The following is a 17,613-nucleotide window of genomic DNA, read 5'->3' as shown; positions in this document are numbered from 1 at the left end:
ATTGCCAAAAGACATTACCCAAGACTCAGACAAATGAGAAGACATTCTGTGTTCACGAAGAGGAAGATGTAGTATTTTTAAGATAGTAATATACCCCAACTTGATTTATAGATTCCCACAACCACTATAAAAATTTTAGCTGCTATTTTTGTAGAAATTGACATGCTGATTGACAAGCTGATCGTAAAACATGTATGGGAATGCAACAGATCCAGAAATAGCCAAAACAATCTTGAAAAAGAACAAAGTTGAAGGACTCATGTTTCCTCATTTCAAAACTTACTACAAATTTACAGTTATCAAGACTGTGTGGCACTGGCATAAGGATAAACAAATAAATCAATAGAGTCTAGAAATAAAGCACAACATTTATTTCAATTGGTTTTTGGCAAGGATACAAAGACCATTCAATGGGAAAGAACAATCTCTTCAACAAATGGTGCTGGGACAACTGGATATCCACACGCAAGACAAAGTTGGACCCCTACTTCATACCACATACAAAAATTAACTCAAATGGACCAAAGATCTGAATGTATGAGCTAAAGTTATAAAACTCTTAGAAGAAACACAGGCTTAATTCTTCAAAACTTTTGGATTAGGCAATGGTTTCTTAGATATGCCATCAAAAGCATAAGCAAGCAAAGATAAAAAACATAAACTAGACTGTCAAAATTAAAAACTTTTTGTGCTTCAAAGGACACCATCAAGGAAGTGAAAAGACAACCCAAAAAATGAGAGAAAACATTTGCAAATCATGTGTCTGGTAAGGGACTTATATCCAGAATATATACATACAATTCAACAATAAGAAGACAGGTAGCCCTATTAAAAATAAGCAAAGGACTTAAATAGACATTTCTCAAAGAAGGTGTGTATATATGGTTAAAAAGCACATGAAAAGATGCTCAAAATTATTAAGTAAAATGCAAATCAAAACCACAATAAGTTTGCACCCACTAGTGTGGCCATTAAAAAAAAAAGACAGTAACAAGCATTGGTGAGGAGAAATTGGGACTTTGAATACTGACAGTGGGAATGTGAAATGGTACAGCCTCTGTAGATAAGAGTTGCGCAATTCCTCAGAAACTTAAGAATTACCACGTGACCTACAAACTGCATTCCTATATACAAAACATGTTCACAAAAAAACTAGTTCATAAATGTTCATAGCAGCATTATTATTCATAATAGCCAATAAATGGAAATACCCCAAATGTCCTTCAACTGACAAATGGATAAATAAAATGTGGCATATCTACACAATGGAATACTATTCAGCCCTAAGAAGGGGTGGAATACTAATATATGTTACATATGTATGAACCTTGAAATATTATGCTAAATGAAAGAAGTAAGACACAAAAGCCACATATTGTACGATTCCTTTTACATGAAATGTCTAAAATGTCAAATCTATATAGAGAGTAGATTAGTGTTGCCAAGCAGTAGTGAAAGGAGGTATAGGGAATGATAACTAATACATAAAGGATTTCTTTTGAGGTGGTGAAAATGTTCTGGAATTGGATAGTGGTGATGGTCGCACAACTTTGTGAATATACTAAACCGACTGAAATGTATACTTTTAAAAGGGTGAACTTCATGGTATATAAATATATCAATTAAAAAATAACAACTGAAGTGTCTTGGTTTGGAAACATCAATGAGAAATAGCCAACTTTTGGGCCTTGAGTGTGGGACTTAGGAGAACAAGCAGTCCCTCCTCAAGATGGCTATAAGAGAAGCAAACTCACAGAACAGATGGAGAGTTTCAAGATATTTCAAGAAAAGGAACATAGCTCTCTGTGATGCAGCCAAAGATGGAGGGGATGCAGTGGAAGGAGTCTGAGAGTATTAGCTGGATAAGCCAGAAGCACCAGCAGGAAACACTAATAAGGATGAGAAGTGGGGAAGATGGTTGCTGAAATACAGACCTCCGCATTCAATGAAGTTAAAAAAATAAGGGGACTTTGAAAATAAAGACAATAGATAAATATGAAACAAATGGAAAGGAATTTAATTTAGCAGTGAGAGGGAATGAAACACAAGAAGGTTCATAGAAGTTTGGCTTTGTTTATACATTTTTATTTTCTGCTGTACACTTAAAGTGACAATACAGTTCACTTCACATAAGAGGTAGCACTCTATTTTTCGTATTGAGATGTTAGTCATTTCATTACTAACTTCAATAGACCCAGTGAGAAAATGCACACATGTAATAAAGACACACGAAGTAAAAAAGAAAAATTGTATATATGTATAATCATCACACTAAAATTTTTTTGACCTAGGGTCCATTTACTGTAACTTGGAATATTGTTTAAAACAGGTAACTAACTTAGGTGATTGTATTAGTTTTCTACTGATGCTGTAACAAACTTAGTGCTTAAACAATACAAATATATTATCTTATAGTTCTGAAATCAGAAGTCTGAAATGAGTCTCACTGGACTAAAATCAAGGTCTTGGAAGGGCTGCACTCCTTCTGGAGGTAGGGAGAATCTGTTTCCTCGCCTTTTCCAGTTCAAGAGGCCTCCTTCCCCTATTTTCGAAAGCAGATCAACGTTTTGTCATATAACCTCATTCTGACACCTCTTTTGCATTCCTGTTTCACTTTTAAGGAGCCTTGGAATTACACTGGGCCCACCTGGATAATCTAGGATAATCTCCCTACAGCAAAGTCCCTTTTGCCATCTAAAGTAACTTTCATAGGCTGTGGTGATTAGAATGTCAACATCTTTGGGGGGACCTTATTCTGCTTACCACAGTTCTCCACAATGATTTAACAGCAGACAGTCTGGACACATCCAATGCATTTATTCAAATGTATCAGAATTAGCTGGCTTTGAAAAAATAGCCAATGTAAGTTATACTGTCTAAGAGGACAAAAAGTTCTAACTGATATGAATGAGCAGCTGGGCACTGCTGAAATATAACTAAAGAAGAGGCTATGAAGTTATTAGATAAACAGGCAATATCAAGTCTTTATAAAGTTTATGTGCTTTGCTTCATTTGAGAGCTCAGACTTCATACCAGACTGAGCTGGTAAAATGCATTAAATAGGTGATACAAGATTTTTTTAAACATCACACAGACAACTCTTGCAATGTACAGAACTAAATGAATGGAAGGACAAAAAGATCAGAAGTAAAGAAGAGAGTTTGGAGATGGTGGTGGTTTTAAATTAGTTCCCAAAATTCTTTGATACAGCTCTCTTCAAAAGGTTGAACCTAATTCTCCTCCTCGTATAAGTGCAGACTGTATGTGATTTCTAAGACTAAATCCTAAATGCACTGTGGCTTTCCTTGTACTCTCTTTCTAGGATCACTTGTTCTGGGAGAAGCTAGTTGTTGCTGTATCCTGATGCTCAAGTAGCCTGAGAGAGAGAGAGAGAGAGAGAGAGAGAGAGGAGAGCGCAACAGAGTAAGGTAGTGAGGCCTCTTGTCTCTTGTCAACAGCAGTGTGAGTTAGCCGTCCTGGAATCAGACCCTCCAGCCTCAGTGAAGCCTTCAGATGACTGCAGTCCTGGCTAACATCTTGACTGCAATTTTATGAGACCCTGAGCCAGAATCACCTAGCTAAGCCACTTCTGAATTCCTGATCCACAGAAACTGTGTGATAATAAATAAACTGTGAGCCACTAAGTTTCGAATTAACTGAGAGCCAGAACCAAGAAACTCAGATTCCAGCTGTTTTTTTGTTCTTGATGTGCATAATAGTAAGGAGAGGGATGAGCTGAGCATGAATCTTCCAGTTTCCTGCTTGAATAGTAAGATGCTATCAACTGAAATGAACTCAAGTCAAAAGGCAGTTGAATATACTCAGCCATTAAAAAGAATGAAATCTTGCCATTTGTGACAACATGGATGGACCTAGAAGGTATTATACTAAGTGAAGTAAGTCAGACAGAGGTGGTCAAATGTCATACGATTTCACTTACATGTGGAATCTAAAAAATAAGATAAATGAACAAACAAAACAGAAATAGACTCAACAAACAGAGAGTTCCAACAGAGGAGGGGGAGTGGATGCATAGGTGAAATAGGCGAAAGAGAAAAAAATTAGAGGGGATTTTGATATCTTGATCCAGGTGATGGTTACATGAATGTGTATACTCATGTCAAGATCCATCAAGCTGAAAACTAAGATTGTGCATTTTATTTCATGTACCTCAATTAAAAAAAATAAAATAGAAATTTAAAAAACAGTAGAAGGCAATGAGGGTATGGGCAATTAGAAGCAGGAAAACCAGAGATAAATAGACTTTTTTTTTTTTTAATATGTACTTTTTTTAACTCACAAAACCTCCTATCTCTTTGTTTTCCTTTCACTTAGTGTGTTGGAAAAACCATGCATTTTTTTCTTGTAGAATGTTCCAGTCTGGATCTTGCTGATTGCAGTACCATGTGTAGTTGAACAAGTTTCTGTGCCTTTTGTATTGTTTTTTGTTCTTATTTTAATTCATTTTCTTATCATTAATCTATAATTACATGAAGAACGTTATGGTTACTAGACACCCCCTTCACAAAGTCCCCCTCAACAAACCCCATTACAGTCACTGTCCATCAGCGTATTAAGATGCTGTAGACTCACTACTTGTCTTCTCTGTGTTGCACATCACTCCCTATACCCCCCGCACATTATACACACTAATTGTGAGGCCTTTCTTTTTCCCTGCCCTTATCCCTCCCTTCCCACCCCTCCTGCCCAGTCCCTTTCCCTTTGGTAACCATTAGTCCATTCTTGGGCTCTGTGATTCTGCTGTGGCTTTGTTCCTTCAGTTTTTCTTTGTTCTTATACTCCACATATGAGTGAAATCATTTGGTACTTGTCTTTCTCTGCCTGGCTTATTTCAGTGAGCATAATACCCTCTAGCTCCATCCATGTTGTTGCAAATGGTAGGATCTGTTTTTTTCTTATGGATGAGTAATATTTCATTGTGTATATGTACCACATCTTCTATATCCATTCATCTACTGATGGACATTTAGGTTGCTTCCATTTCTTGGCTGTTGTAAATAGTGCTGCGATAAACAGAGGGGTGCACCTGTCTTTTTCAAACTGGAGTGCTGCATTCTTAGGGTAAATTCCTAGGAGTGGAATTCCTGGGTCAAATGGTATTTCTATTTTGAGCGTTTTGAGGAACCTCCATACTGCTTTACATAATGGTTGAACTAATTTGCATTCCCAACAGCAGTGTAGGAGGGTTCCCCTTTCTCCACAACCTCGCCAACATTTGTTGTTGTTTGTCTTTTGGATGGTAGCGATCCTTACCGGTGTGAGGTAATATTTCATTGTGGTTTTAATTTGCATTTCTGTGATGACAAGCGACGTGGAGCATCTTTTCATTTGTCTATTGGCCATCTGAATATCTTCATTGGAGAACTGTCTGTTCAGCTCCTCTGCCCATTTTTTAATTGGAATATTTGCTTTTTGCTTGTTGAGGTGTGTGAGCTCTTTATATATTTTGGATGTCAAGCCTTTATTGGATCTGTTATTTATGAATATATGCTCCCATACTGTAGGGAACCTTTTGTTCTACTGATGGTGTCCTTTGCTGCACAGAATCTTTTCAGCTTGATGTAGTCCCACTTGTTCATTTTTGCTTTGGTTTCCCTTGCCTGGGGAGATATGTTCATAAAGAAGTCGCTCATGTTTATGTCCAAGAGATTTTTCCCTATGTTTTTTTCTAAGAGTTTTATGGTTTCATGACTTACATTCAGGTCTTTGATCCATTTCGAATTTACTTTTGTGTATGGGGTTAGACAGTGATCCAGTTTCATTCTCTTACATGTAGCTGTCCAGTTTTGCCAGCACCATCTGTTGAAGAGACTGTCATTTCCCTATTGTATGTCCATGGCTCCTTTATCATATAGTAATTGACCATAAATGTTTGGGTTAATATCTGGGGTGTCTATTCTGTTCCACTGGTCTGTGGCTCTGTTCCTGTGCCAGTACCAAATTATCTTGATTACTGTGGTTTTGTAGTAGAGCTTGAAGTTGGGGAGCAAGATCCCCCCCACTTTATTCTTCCTTCTCAGGATTGCTTTGGCTATTCGGGGTCTTTGGTGTTTTCATATGAATTTTTGAACTATTTGTTCTAGTTAGTTGAAGAATGTTCTTGGTAATTTGATAGGTATTGCAACAAATCTGTGTATTGCTTTGGGCAGGACAGCCATTTTGACGATATTAATTCTTCCTAGTCAAGAGCATGGGATGAGTTTCCATTTGTTAGTGTCCTCTTTAATTTCTCTTAAGAGTGTCTTATAGTTTTCAGGGTATAGGTCTTTCACTTCCTTGGTAAGGTTAATTCCTAAGTATTTTATTCTTTTTGATGCAATTGTGAATGGAATTGTTTTCCTGATTGCACTTCCTATTAGTTCATTGTTATTGTATAGGAAAGCCACAGATTTCTGTGTATTAACTTTGTATCTTGCAACTTTGCTGTATTCCAATATAAGTTCTAGTAGTTTTGGAGTGGAATCTTTAGGGTTTTTTATGTACAATATCATGTCATCTGCAAATAGTGACAGTTTAACTTCTTCTTTACCAATTTGGATTCCTTGTATTTCTTAGTTTTTTCTAATTGATGTGGCTAAGACCTCCAGTACTATGTTGAATGACAGTGGGGAGAGTGCGCATCCCTGTCTTGTTCCCGATCTCAGAGGAAAAGCTTTCAGCTTTTCACTGTTCAGTATGATGTAAGCTGTGGATTTATCATATATGGCCTTTATTATGTTGAGGAACCTGCCCTCTATGCCCATTTTGTTGAGAGTTTCTATCATGAATGGATGGTGAATTTTGTCTAATGCTTTTTCAGCATCTATGGAGATGATCATGTGGTTTTTGTCCTTCTTTTTGTTTATATGGTGGATGATGTTGATGGATTTCCGGATGTTGTACCATCCTTGCATCCATGGGATGAATCCCACTTGGTCATGGTGTATGATCCTTTTGATGTATTTTTGAATTCGGTTTGCTAATATTTTGTTGAGTATTTTTGTATCTAAGTTCATCAGGTATATTGGTCTGTAGTTTTCTTATTTGGTGGGGTCTTCGCCTGCTTTTGGTATTAGGGTGATGTTGGCTTCATAGAATGAGTTTGGGAGTATTCCCTCCTCTTCTACTTTTTGGAAAACTTTAAGGAGAATGGGGATTATATCTTCTCTGTGTGTCTGATAAAATTCTGAGGTAAATCCATCTGGCCCGGGGGTTTGTTCTTGGGTAGTTTTTTGATTACCACTTCAATTTCTTTGCTGGTAATTGGTTTGTTTAGATTTTGTGTTTCTTCCTTGGTCAGTCTTGGAAGGATGTATTTTTCTAGGAAGTTGTCCATTTCTTCTAGGTTTTCCACCTTCTTAGCATATAGGTTTTCATAGTAGTCTCTAATAATTATTTGTATTTCTGTGGGGTCCGTTGTGATGTTTCCTTTCTCATTTCTGAATCTGTTGATGTGTGTTGATTCTCTTTTTCTCTTAGTAAGTCTGGCTAGAGGCTTATCTATTTTGTTTATTTTCTCAAAGAACCAGCTCTTGGTTTCATTGATTTTTGCTATTGTTTTATTCTTCTCAATTTTATTTATTTCTTCTCTGATATTTATTATGTCCCTCCTTTTGCTGACTTTAGGCCTCATTTGTTCTTCTTTTTCCAATTTTGATAATTGTGACATTAGAATATTCATTTGGGATTGTTCTTCCTTCTTTAAATATGCCTGGATTGCTATATACTTTCCTCTTAAGACTGCTTTTGCTGTGTCCCACAGAAGTTGGGGCTTTGTGTTGTTTTTGTCATTTGTTTCCATATATTGTTTGATCTCTATTTTGATTTGGTCGTTGATCCATTGATTATTTAGGAGCATGTTGTTAAGCCTCCATGTGTTTGTGAGCCTTTTTGCTTTCTTTGTACAATTTAGTTCTAGTTTTATTCCTTTGTGGTCTGAGAAGTTGGCTGGTAGAATTTCAATGTTTTTGAATTTACTGAGGCTCTTTTTGTGGCCTAGTATGTGGTCTATTCTGGAGAATGTTCCATGTGCACTTGAGAAGAATGTGTATCCTGTTGCTTTTGGGTGTAGAGTTCTATAGATGTCTACTAGGTCCATCTGTTCTATTGTGTTGTTCAGTGCCTCTGTGTCCTTACTTATTTTCTGTCTGGTGGATCTGTCCTTTGGAGTGAATGGTGTGCTGACGTCTCCTAAAATGAATGCATTGCATTCTGTTTCCTCCTTTAGTTCTCTTAGTATTTGTTTCACATATGCTGGTGCTCCTGTGTTGGGTGCATATATATTTATAATGGTTATATCCTCTTGCTGGATTGAACCCTTTATCATTATGTAATGTCCTTCTTTATCTCTTGTTACTTTCTTTGTTTTGAAGTCTATTTTGTCTGATACTAGTACTGCAACACCCGCTTTTTTCTCCCTATTATTTGCATGAAATATGTTTTTCCATCCCTTGACTTTTAGTCTGTGCATGTCTTTGGGTTTAAAGTGAGTCCCTTGTAAGCAGCGTATAGATGGGTCTTGTTTTTTTATCCATTCAGTGACTCTATGTCTTTTCATTGGTGCATTCAGTCCATTTACATTTAGCGTGATTATCGATAGGTATGTACTTATTGCCATTTCAGGCTTTAGATTCGTGGTTACCAAAGGTTCCAGGTTACTTTCCTTACTATCTAAGAGTCTAACTTAACTCACTTAGTATGCTGTTACAAACACAATCTAAAGGTTCTTTTCTATCTCGCCTCCTTTTTCTTCCTCCTTCAATCTTTATATATTAGGTATCAAATTCTGGACTTTTTGTTTATCTCTTGATTGACTTTGAGGATATTTAATTTAATTTTGCATTTGCTTCGTAATTAGCTATTGTACTTTCTTTACTGATAAATTGACTTTTAAACATTTTGAATTCAAGATACCTATGAGATTGTGATAAAGCAGAAATGTCTGTTGAGCAGCTAAAGCTTGCAAGATATATTTAACTAGACTAAAGATTTGAAAGCTATCCATGCACAGTTGTTAATTAAAACCAAATACACAGATGAAATCTCTGAAAGGGAAAGTGAAAGGGCTAAAAATAGACTGAGTGATCTTCTCTTAAGACCTGCTCAGATTTAACACTTCACTCTTATTGGTAGTTTATTTCTCAAAAAATCCCAACTCTGGATAACTGATAAACCATAATATGTATATTATATTATAGAATAGTCAATATAGTATATCAAGGTGAATATCAAAACATCCATTTACCCAATTCAAACCCAAACCTTAAGGCTTTAATTAGCAATTACTATACTCCACTTTTATATAATGGAAAGGTCTCAAACCTTGAAGGTTAAGATTATGTTTGTTTTAATGCTTAGCACAGTGGTTTACACCTAGTGTCCAAAGATATTAATTGAAATGACAACTGAAAGTGAAAGCTTAATAGCCTTAGTACGTTGATTATTTGTGGAATAGTGTCTTAAACAAATTAATTAAAATTTCAAGAAAAATTAAGGAGAAAATCCTTAAGTAGAAACTTACCGATCTGTTTGTAAAACATGGATAAGATGTTCCATAGCTTGAATACCTACTTCCAAACGGTATTTCTGCACACAAAAAATATGTTATTAAAGTAACTAGTATCTAACTTAATAAACTTAATAACTGATAAAGCATTACGGACCTTGGACAATGATTTCAGAGCACGCACAGCATTTCTTCGATCATCAAGTAAAGTAGATGAAGCTACTCTGTCACAAAGCTTTTGAATCTGTTGCAAAAAAATTAATTAGCATTAACAGAATAAAAAGAACAAAACAGAAACTTGAAGTTTCCCAAATTTATACCATCTAATTTGAATTAAAAAAAATTAACAAATGGGATGTCATGTAAATATTCTTTCAAAAATCTAAATTAACTACTTAGGTAGTATTATAATCTAATAAAAAAGATCAAAGAGATTTTTCACAGACACTAGAAATAAGGGAGAATTAGAAGTCAAGTATGTCATATAAATTGAGGAATTAAGAGAAAACATTAGTAGAATCAGAGGTTGCTAAAAATGTCTATTATGACAATTTGAAACAAATCCTAATGTCTGTTAGGGATATGGTAGAAGATGAGAAATTATTTTTATAAATCTTTAAAAATAATAGTTGTTTATATCAAAACTTTACCTTAATGTTTCCACTATATACTTGAACAGAGAAGTCAGAACTATAGAACAACAATTTTCAGTTTTAAGTGTGCCTCAAAATCTACAAGGATAAAATGTTCCTATTATAAAAGCTTTCAATAAATGTGCAGGAATAAAAATTTGAACTGAATTTTAAAATAAACCTCAGAGCATTACTTACAGTAGGAAAGCAACAGGAAACAACTGTGCATCAATAGAAGAAAAACTAAGCAAGTTGTACATGGTTTAGTGGAATACTATGTAGCTCCTCAATAGAGTTAACTGCACAAACATGAAAATACTATGATTTAATAAAAAATGTTAAAAAAACAAGTTGTATTTGCAGATGACATGATACTGTACATAAAAAACCCTAAAGACTCCACTCCAAAACTACCAGAACTGATAATTGGAATACAGCAGAGTTGCAGGATAGAAAGTTAATACACAGAAATCTGAGGCTTTCCAATACACTAACAATGGACTAATAGAAAAAGAAACCAGGAAAACAATTCCATTCAAAATTGCAACAAAAAAAATAAAATACCTAGGAATAAACCTAACCAAGGAAGTGAAAGACCTATACCCCGAAAATTACAGGACATTCTTAAAAGAAATTAAAGAGGACACTAATAAATGGAAACTCATCCCATGCTCTTGGCTAGGAAGAATTAATATCATCAAAATGGCCATCCTGCCCAAAGCAATCTACAGATTTAATGCAATCCCTATCAAATTACCAACAGCATTCTTCAATGAACTGAAACAAATAGTTCTAAAATTCATATGGAAACACCAAAGACCCTGAATAGCCAAAGCAATCCTGAGAAAGAAGAATAAAGTAGGGGGGGATCTCGCTCCCCAACTTCAAGCTCTACTACAAAGCCACAGTAATCAAGATAATTTGGTACTGGCACAAGAACAGAGCCACAGACCAATGGAACAGAATAGAGACTCCAGACATTAACCCAAACATATATGGTCAACTAATATTCGATAAAGGGGCCATGGACATACAATGGGGAAATGACAGTCTCTTCAACAGATGGTGCTGGCAAAACTGGACAGCTACATGTAAGAGAATGAAACTGTCTAACCCCATATATAAAACTAAACTCGAAATGGATCAAAGACCTGAATGTAAGTCATGAAACCATAAAACTCTTAGAAAAAAACATAGGCAAAAATCTCTTGGACATAAACATGAGTGACTTCTTCATGAACATATCTCCCCAGGCAAGGGAAACCAAAGCAAAAATGAACAAGTGGGACTATATCAAGCTGAAAAGCTTCTGTACAGCAAAGGACACCATCAATAGAACAAAAAGGTATCCTACAGTATGGGAGAATATATTCATAAATAACAGATCCAAAAAAGGGCTGACATCCAAAATATATAAAGAGCTCATGCACTTCAACAAACAAAAAGCGAAAAATCCAATTAAAAAATGAGCAGAGGAGCTGAACAGACAGTTCTCCAAAGAAGAAATTCAGATGGCCAACAGACACATGAAAAGATGTTCCACATCGCTAGTCATCAGAGAAATGCAAATTAAAAGCATAATGAGATATCACCTCACACCAGTAAGGATGGCCACCATCCAAATGACAAACAACAAATGTTGGCGAGGTTGTGGAGAAAGGGGAACCCTCCTACACTGCTGGTGGGAATGTAAATTAGTTCAACCATTGTGGAAAGCAGTATGGAGGTTCCTCAAAAAGCTCAAAATAGAAATACCATTTGACCCAGGAATTCCACTTCTAGGAATTTACCCTAAGAATGCAGCAGCCCAATTTGAAAAACACAGGTGCACCCCTATGTTTATCACAGCACTATTTACAATAGCCAAGAAATGGAAGCAACCTAAGTGTCCATCAGTAGATGAATGGATAAAGATGGGGTACATAAACACAATGGAATATTATTCAGCCATAAGAAGAAAACAAATCCTACCATTTGCAACAACATGGATGGAGCTAGAGGGTATTATGCTCACTGAAATAAGCCAGGTGGAGAAAGACCAATACCAAGTGATTTCACTCATATGTGGAATATAAGAACAAAGGAAAAACTGAAGGAACAAATCAGCAGCAGAATCACAGAACACAAGAATGGACTAACAGTTAGCAGAGGGAAAGGGACTGGGGAGGATGGGTGGAAGGGAGAAGGGGGGGTGAAGAAGAAAGGGGGCCTTACCAAGGAGTGATTCTACAACATTTGCTATGCTGATGGACAGTGACTGTAAAGGGGTTTATAGGGGGGACCTGTTATAGGGGAGAGCCTAGTAAACATAATATTCATCATGTAAGTGTAGGTTAATGATACCAAAAAAAAAAAAGGCAGTTCCTGTGTGGAGACCTCCAATGAGTTCTACACAAGGGTATAAAGGGCATATAAAAGTGTAGGCAAAGGGTCTGTTTGTGTTTATACAGAGGATCAAAGCCTAATTGGGCTACCCCGAAAATGAACTAAGATACGATATGAAAAAGAACTTCCAACATCAGCACTCTCTGGAAGACTCATGCCAGAAGATGATCATCAAAAAACCCCAGCAAAGATCCACGCACTGCTACAGCTGTAGATGCACTCATCCCACCAGTTCCTGGACTTGCCATGGGAATGAAGAAGGAGATATCTAAGCTGGCCTGTGCATCCAGTAAAACAACAAATTTGACTGGATCTATACTGTTGGAACTCAACCAAGAATTAGGAGAAGTGCAAATTGTAGCGCTCCAAAATCTTACAACTACAGACTATTTACTGTTAAAAGAACATATGGGATGTGAACAGTCCCCAGGAATGGGTTGTTTTAATTTGTCTGATTCCTCTCAGACTGTTCAAGTTCAGTCGGACAATATCCACCATATCATAGATAAGTTTTCACAAATGCCTAAGGTGCCTAACTGGTTTTCTTGGTTTCACTGGAGATGGCTGGTAATTACAGGTATGCTTTGGTTAGGTAACTATACTCCTATTATGTTAATGTGTGTGCGCAATTTAATTAGTAGTTTAAAACCTATACATGTTGAAGTTACTCTACAAGAAGATATGTCAAAGAAATAATCAATCTTCCCATGTTTTCTTCCGCCTGCTACTTCTATAGCTTTTCTTCTTCCTTCCTAATTACAACCCTTAATAGAATTCGTGCCTCATATCAAATTTACCGAGTATCATAATTCTTCCAAGTGGTAAAGATACCTCAAGACAAATGCTGGGCATAGAAGCCACAGGGCATAAATGCAAAGAAGTAAAAAGCTAACCTTTTCAAACAATAAGGCTTCTCTCTCACTTACCAACTTTACATTTCCCTGTATGGCCCCGGAAGATGACTGGTTAGCCAGAGACGGGTGAGCTTCCTCAAGGGAGGAACAACCTAAGATAGGCACAGTCGCAGGGGGGCCATCAGGTGAGAAATTGGGGATCAACAGAGGTGAGGCTTAGAACCTCACTCCCTCTGTTCTGAGAGAAATCTTCTGCATACGTGGATGTTTTATTGTCCTTGTCTAGCTTGGATTAACACATAGTCTACAGGCACACACCTGATCATCTACATTTGCTCTCTTACAACACTAAACTATGTTTTCTACCTTTATCTTGTATCTACCTACCACTTCAGCATTTTATTAAAAATAATAATAAAGAGAGAAATGTGGTATCCACATATAAATCAAGTATAAAAATCAAATGAGTATTCATATTTGAACTGACTGTTTATAGTTCATAATGCATGAGCAAAACCAAAAGTTTCTGTGATGACTGCCCTTGTACTGCTCACCATGTAACTTATTCACTATGTAAAAATTTGTTCTCCATGTAAGAACTTGTTCGTTATGCTTCAGAAGATTGGAGACTGACGAAAATCAGGCTTGGGGTGAATTAATGATTGTGCATTGAGCATTGACTCCCCTATACAGAATTTTATTGTTGTTAACAACCATTTGATCAATAAATATGAGAGATGCCCTCACAACAACAACAACAAAAGAAAAAGTACACACTTCCAATTGTAAAATAAATAAGTAACCGGGATGTAATGTATAGCATAAGGAATATAGTCAAAATATGGTTAACAACTTGGTATGGTGATAGCTTGTACCTAGAATTATCATGTATATAAATGTTGAATCACTGTGTTGTACACCTGAAACTAATGTAATGTAATACTGTGTGTCAACTACCCTTCAATAAAAAATAATTTTCTACAAAAGAAAAAAAAAAAAAAAAAAGAAAGGGGGCCTTACGATTAGCATGTATAATGTGGCCGGGGCACGGGAAGGGCTGTACAACACAGGGAAGACAGGTAGTGATTTTACAGCATCTTACTACGCTGATGGAGAGTGACTAATGGGGTATGTGGGAGGGACTTGGTAAAGGGGGGAGTCTGGTAAACATAATGTTCGTCATGTAATTGTAGATTAATGATACCCAAAAAAAAAAAAGCAGGTTGTAAAACTGTTTCTATATTATGAGTCCACTAAAACAAAAGTACCATATTGAATGTGTATGTAAAATTCCATTAAAAAAGAACTTAGAAACTTAAAACTACAAAACTTCTAGAAGAAAGCCCAGGAAAAAATCCTTGTAACCTTTAATAAGGCAAAAATTTCTCAGATACATACAAACCATAAAAGAGAAACAAGAGAAACTGAGGTTCTAGCCACAAAGAGATAAAAAGCATCTAAATTGCTAAGGAAGAGGTTAAACTCTCTCACTACTGGCCCATGACATATATAGGAAACCCTATGGACTCCACCAAAAAACTATTAGAACAACTGAATTCAGCAAAGCTGCAAGATACAAAATTAATACACAGAAATCTGTTGCAACCTATATACTAACAATGGATTAGCAGAAAGAAAATCAGGAAAACAAGTCCATTTACAATTGCATCAAAAATAATAAAATACCTAGGAATAAACCTAACCAAGGGGATGAAAGACTTACATGCTGAAAACTGTAAAACACTCATGAAAGAAATTAAAGACACCAGTAAATGGAAAGCTATCCCTTCTCTTGAGCAGGAAGAATTAATATTGTCAAAATGCATCCTGTGCAAAGCAATTTACAGATTCAATGAAATCCTTATCAAAATACCAACAGCATTCTTCAATGAACTAGAGCAAATAGTTGTAAAATTCATATGGAACCACAAAAGACCCTGAATAGCCAAAGGAATCCTGAGAAAAGGGAACAAAGCCGGGTGTATTACACTCCCTGACTTCAAGCTCTACTACAAAGCCCTGGTTATCAAAACAATCTGGTACTGGTACAAGAACAGACCCATACATCAATGGAACAGAATAGAGAACCCAGACATAATCCCACATATATGTTGTCAATTAATATATGAAAAAGAAGCCATGATTATACAATGAGGAAAAGAGAGCCTCTTCAATAACTGGTGTTGGGCAAACTGGACAACTAAATTTAAGAGAACGAAACTGGATTACTGCCTAACTCCATACACAAAAGTAAACTTGAAATGAATCAAAGACCTGAATGTAAGACATGAAACCATAAGACTCTTAGAAGAAAACATAGGCAAAACTCTCTTGAATATAAGCATGAGCAGTTTTTTCCTGGATACATCTCCTCAGGCAAGGGAAACAAAATGAAAAAATGAACCAGTAGGACTACAGCAAACGAAAGCTTCTGTACTGCAACGGACACCATCAGTAGAAGAAAAAGGCATCCTACAGTATGGGAAAATATATTCATAAATGAAATATCTGATAAGGGTTTGACATCCAAAATATATAAAGAGCTCACACACATCAACAAACAAAAAGCAAATAACCCAATTAAAAAACGGGCAGAGGAACTGAACAGACACTTCTCCAAAGAAGAAATTCAGATGGCCAACAGGCACATGAAAAGATGCTCCACATCGCTAATCATCAGAGAAATGCAAACTAAAACCACAATAAGGTATCGCCTCACACCAGTAAGGATGGCCAACATCCAAAAGAGAAACAATAACAAATATTGGTGAGGATGTGGAGAAAGGGGAACCCTCCTACACTGCTGGTGGGAATGTAAGCTAGTTCAACCATTGTGGAAAGCAGTATGGAGGTTCCTCAAAACGCTCAAAATAGAAATACCATTTGACCCAGGAATTCCACTTCTAGGAATTTACCCTAAGAATGCAGCAGCCCAATTTGAAAAACACAGGTGCACCCCTATGTTTATCACAGCACTATTTACAATAGCCAAGAAATGGAAGCAACCTACGTGTCCATCAGCAGATGAATGGATGTAGATGTGGTACATATACACAATGGAATATTACTCAGCCATAAAAAGAAAAGAAATCCTGCCATTTGCAACAACATGGACAGTTCTAGAGGATATCATGCTCAGTGAAATAAGCCAGGTGGAGAAAGACAAATACTATGATTTCATTAATCTGTGTAATATAAAAACAAAGCAAAACAGAAGGAACAAAACAGCAGTAGACTCAGAAACACTGAGAAGTGACTACTGGTTACCTAGTGGAAGGTGTTGGGGTGGGGGAGAGGGTGAGGGGAATAAAGGGGCACAAAAATTCTCATTCACAATATAAGCTGTTCATGGGGATGGTAGTACAGCATGGAGAATATAGTCAATGATTCTGTAACATTTTCCTATGTTGACTGATAGTAACAGTACTAGAGGGGGTAAGGATTTAAAATATGGGTAACTGTTGAACCACTGTGTTGTATACTTGTACACTTGAAACCAACAAAGACTGTATATCAATGATTTCAATTTAAAAAGTAAATATTTAAACAAATTGGACTTCATCATTCTGTTCTTTGGAAGACACTGGTGACTGAAGATATAAACCAACTGGGTGATAGTATTTGGAAAGCATCTGATAAAGAAATTTGTAAATCCACTATACTCAGGTCCCTTATAGCTCTAACTATATATTATTACTCACTCTTTAATGACAGATCTTGCTAAGATTTTATAAGTAAGATTTTGTGATATAATTCAAACATTTGCACCCTATATATCTGAAATAATGGTGGTTTAAATACACAGTGTTTTCCAAATTACGTTCTGAAGACTTCTAGTGTCCCAGAAGATATTAATAGATTTCCTATGATCACAGAACCAGTAGGAAACACAAGGTTATACAAAATTAAATAGGTTTCTGCACTGCAGAATTTCTATAAGTCTTTACTATGCTGATTTTGCATTTCTTTGTACTGCAGATACAGTATAACCAAGCCTAGCTTTACTTCTTTATTCATTCTAAATGCTCTCATTTAGAAATTATTCTTACCTTAAGCTGTACTTACCTTCATAATTACTATATTGACTTTCCAAAATGGAAATAATGCAACCTTCTCTTTATTTAATAACTGGTTCATATTTTTATTAACCTTTAGAAAAACTATGTAATTACCTCTTAAAAACTTATCTTCTTACTCTCAGCTTAAAAAGTCTTTTAGGCCAAAAATAGTTTTCCTA

The 17,613-nt window shown here is 36.1% G+C and overlaps 1 protein-coding gene across 2 annotated transcripts in view; it reads right to left on the bottom strand.

Annotated features, from left to right (window-relative positions):
* USO1 (USO1 vesicle transport factor) overlaps positions 1–17,613 on the bottom strand; it is a 106,142-nt gene that overhangs the window by 76,505 nt on the left and 12,024 nt on the right. For both annotated transcript variants that reach the window (XM_036927514.2, XM_036927515.2), the window contains exons 2-3: positions 9,663–9,749; positions 9,521–9,585 (exon numbers count right to left, since the gene is read on the bottom strand). In XM_036927514.2, coding sequence (XP_036783409.2) covers positions 9,521–9,585; positions 9,663–9,749 — 152 coding nt within the window. The remainder of the gene's footprint in view (positions 1–9,520; positions 9,586–9,662; positions 9,750–17,613) is intronic.

The sequence above is a fragment of the Manis pentadactyla genome, chromosome 5, assembly GCF_030020395.1.
Source record: "Manis pentadactyla isolate mManPen7 chromosome 5, mManPen7.hap1, whole genome shotgun sequence".
Lineage (NCBI taxonomy): Eukaryota > Metazoa > Chordata > Mammalia > Pholidota > Manidae > Manis > Manis pentadactyla.
The sequence above is the reverse complement of the archived record's forward strand: the minus strand, read 5'-3'. Positions and strand labels throughout refer to the sequence as shown.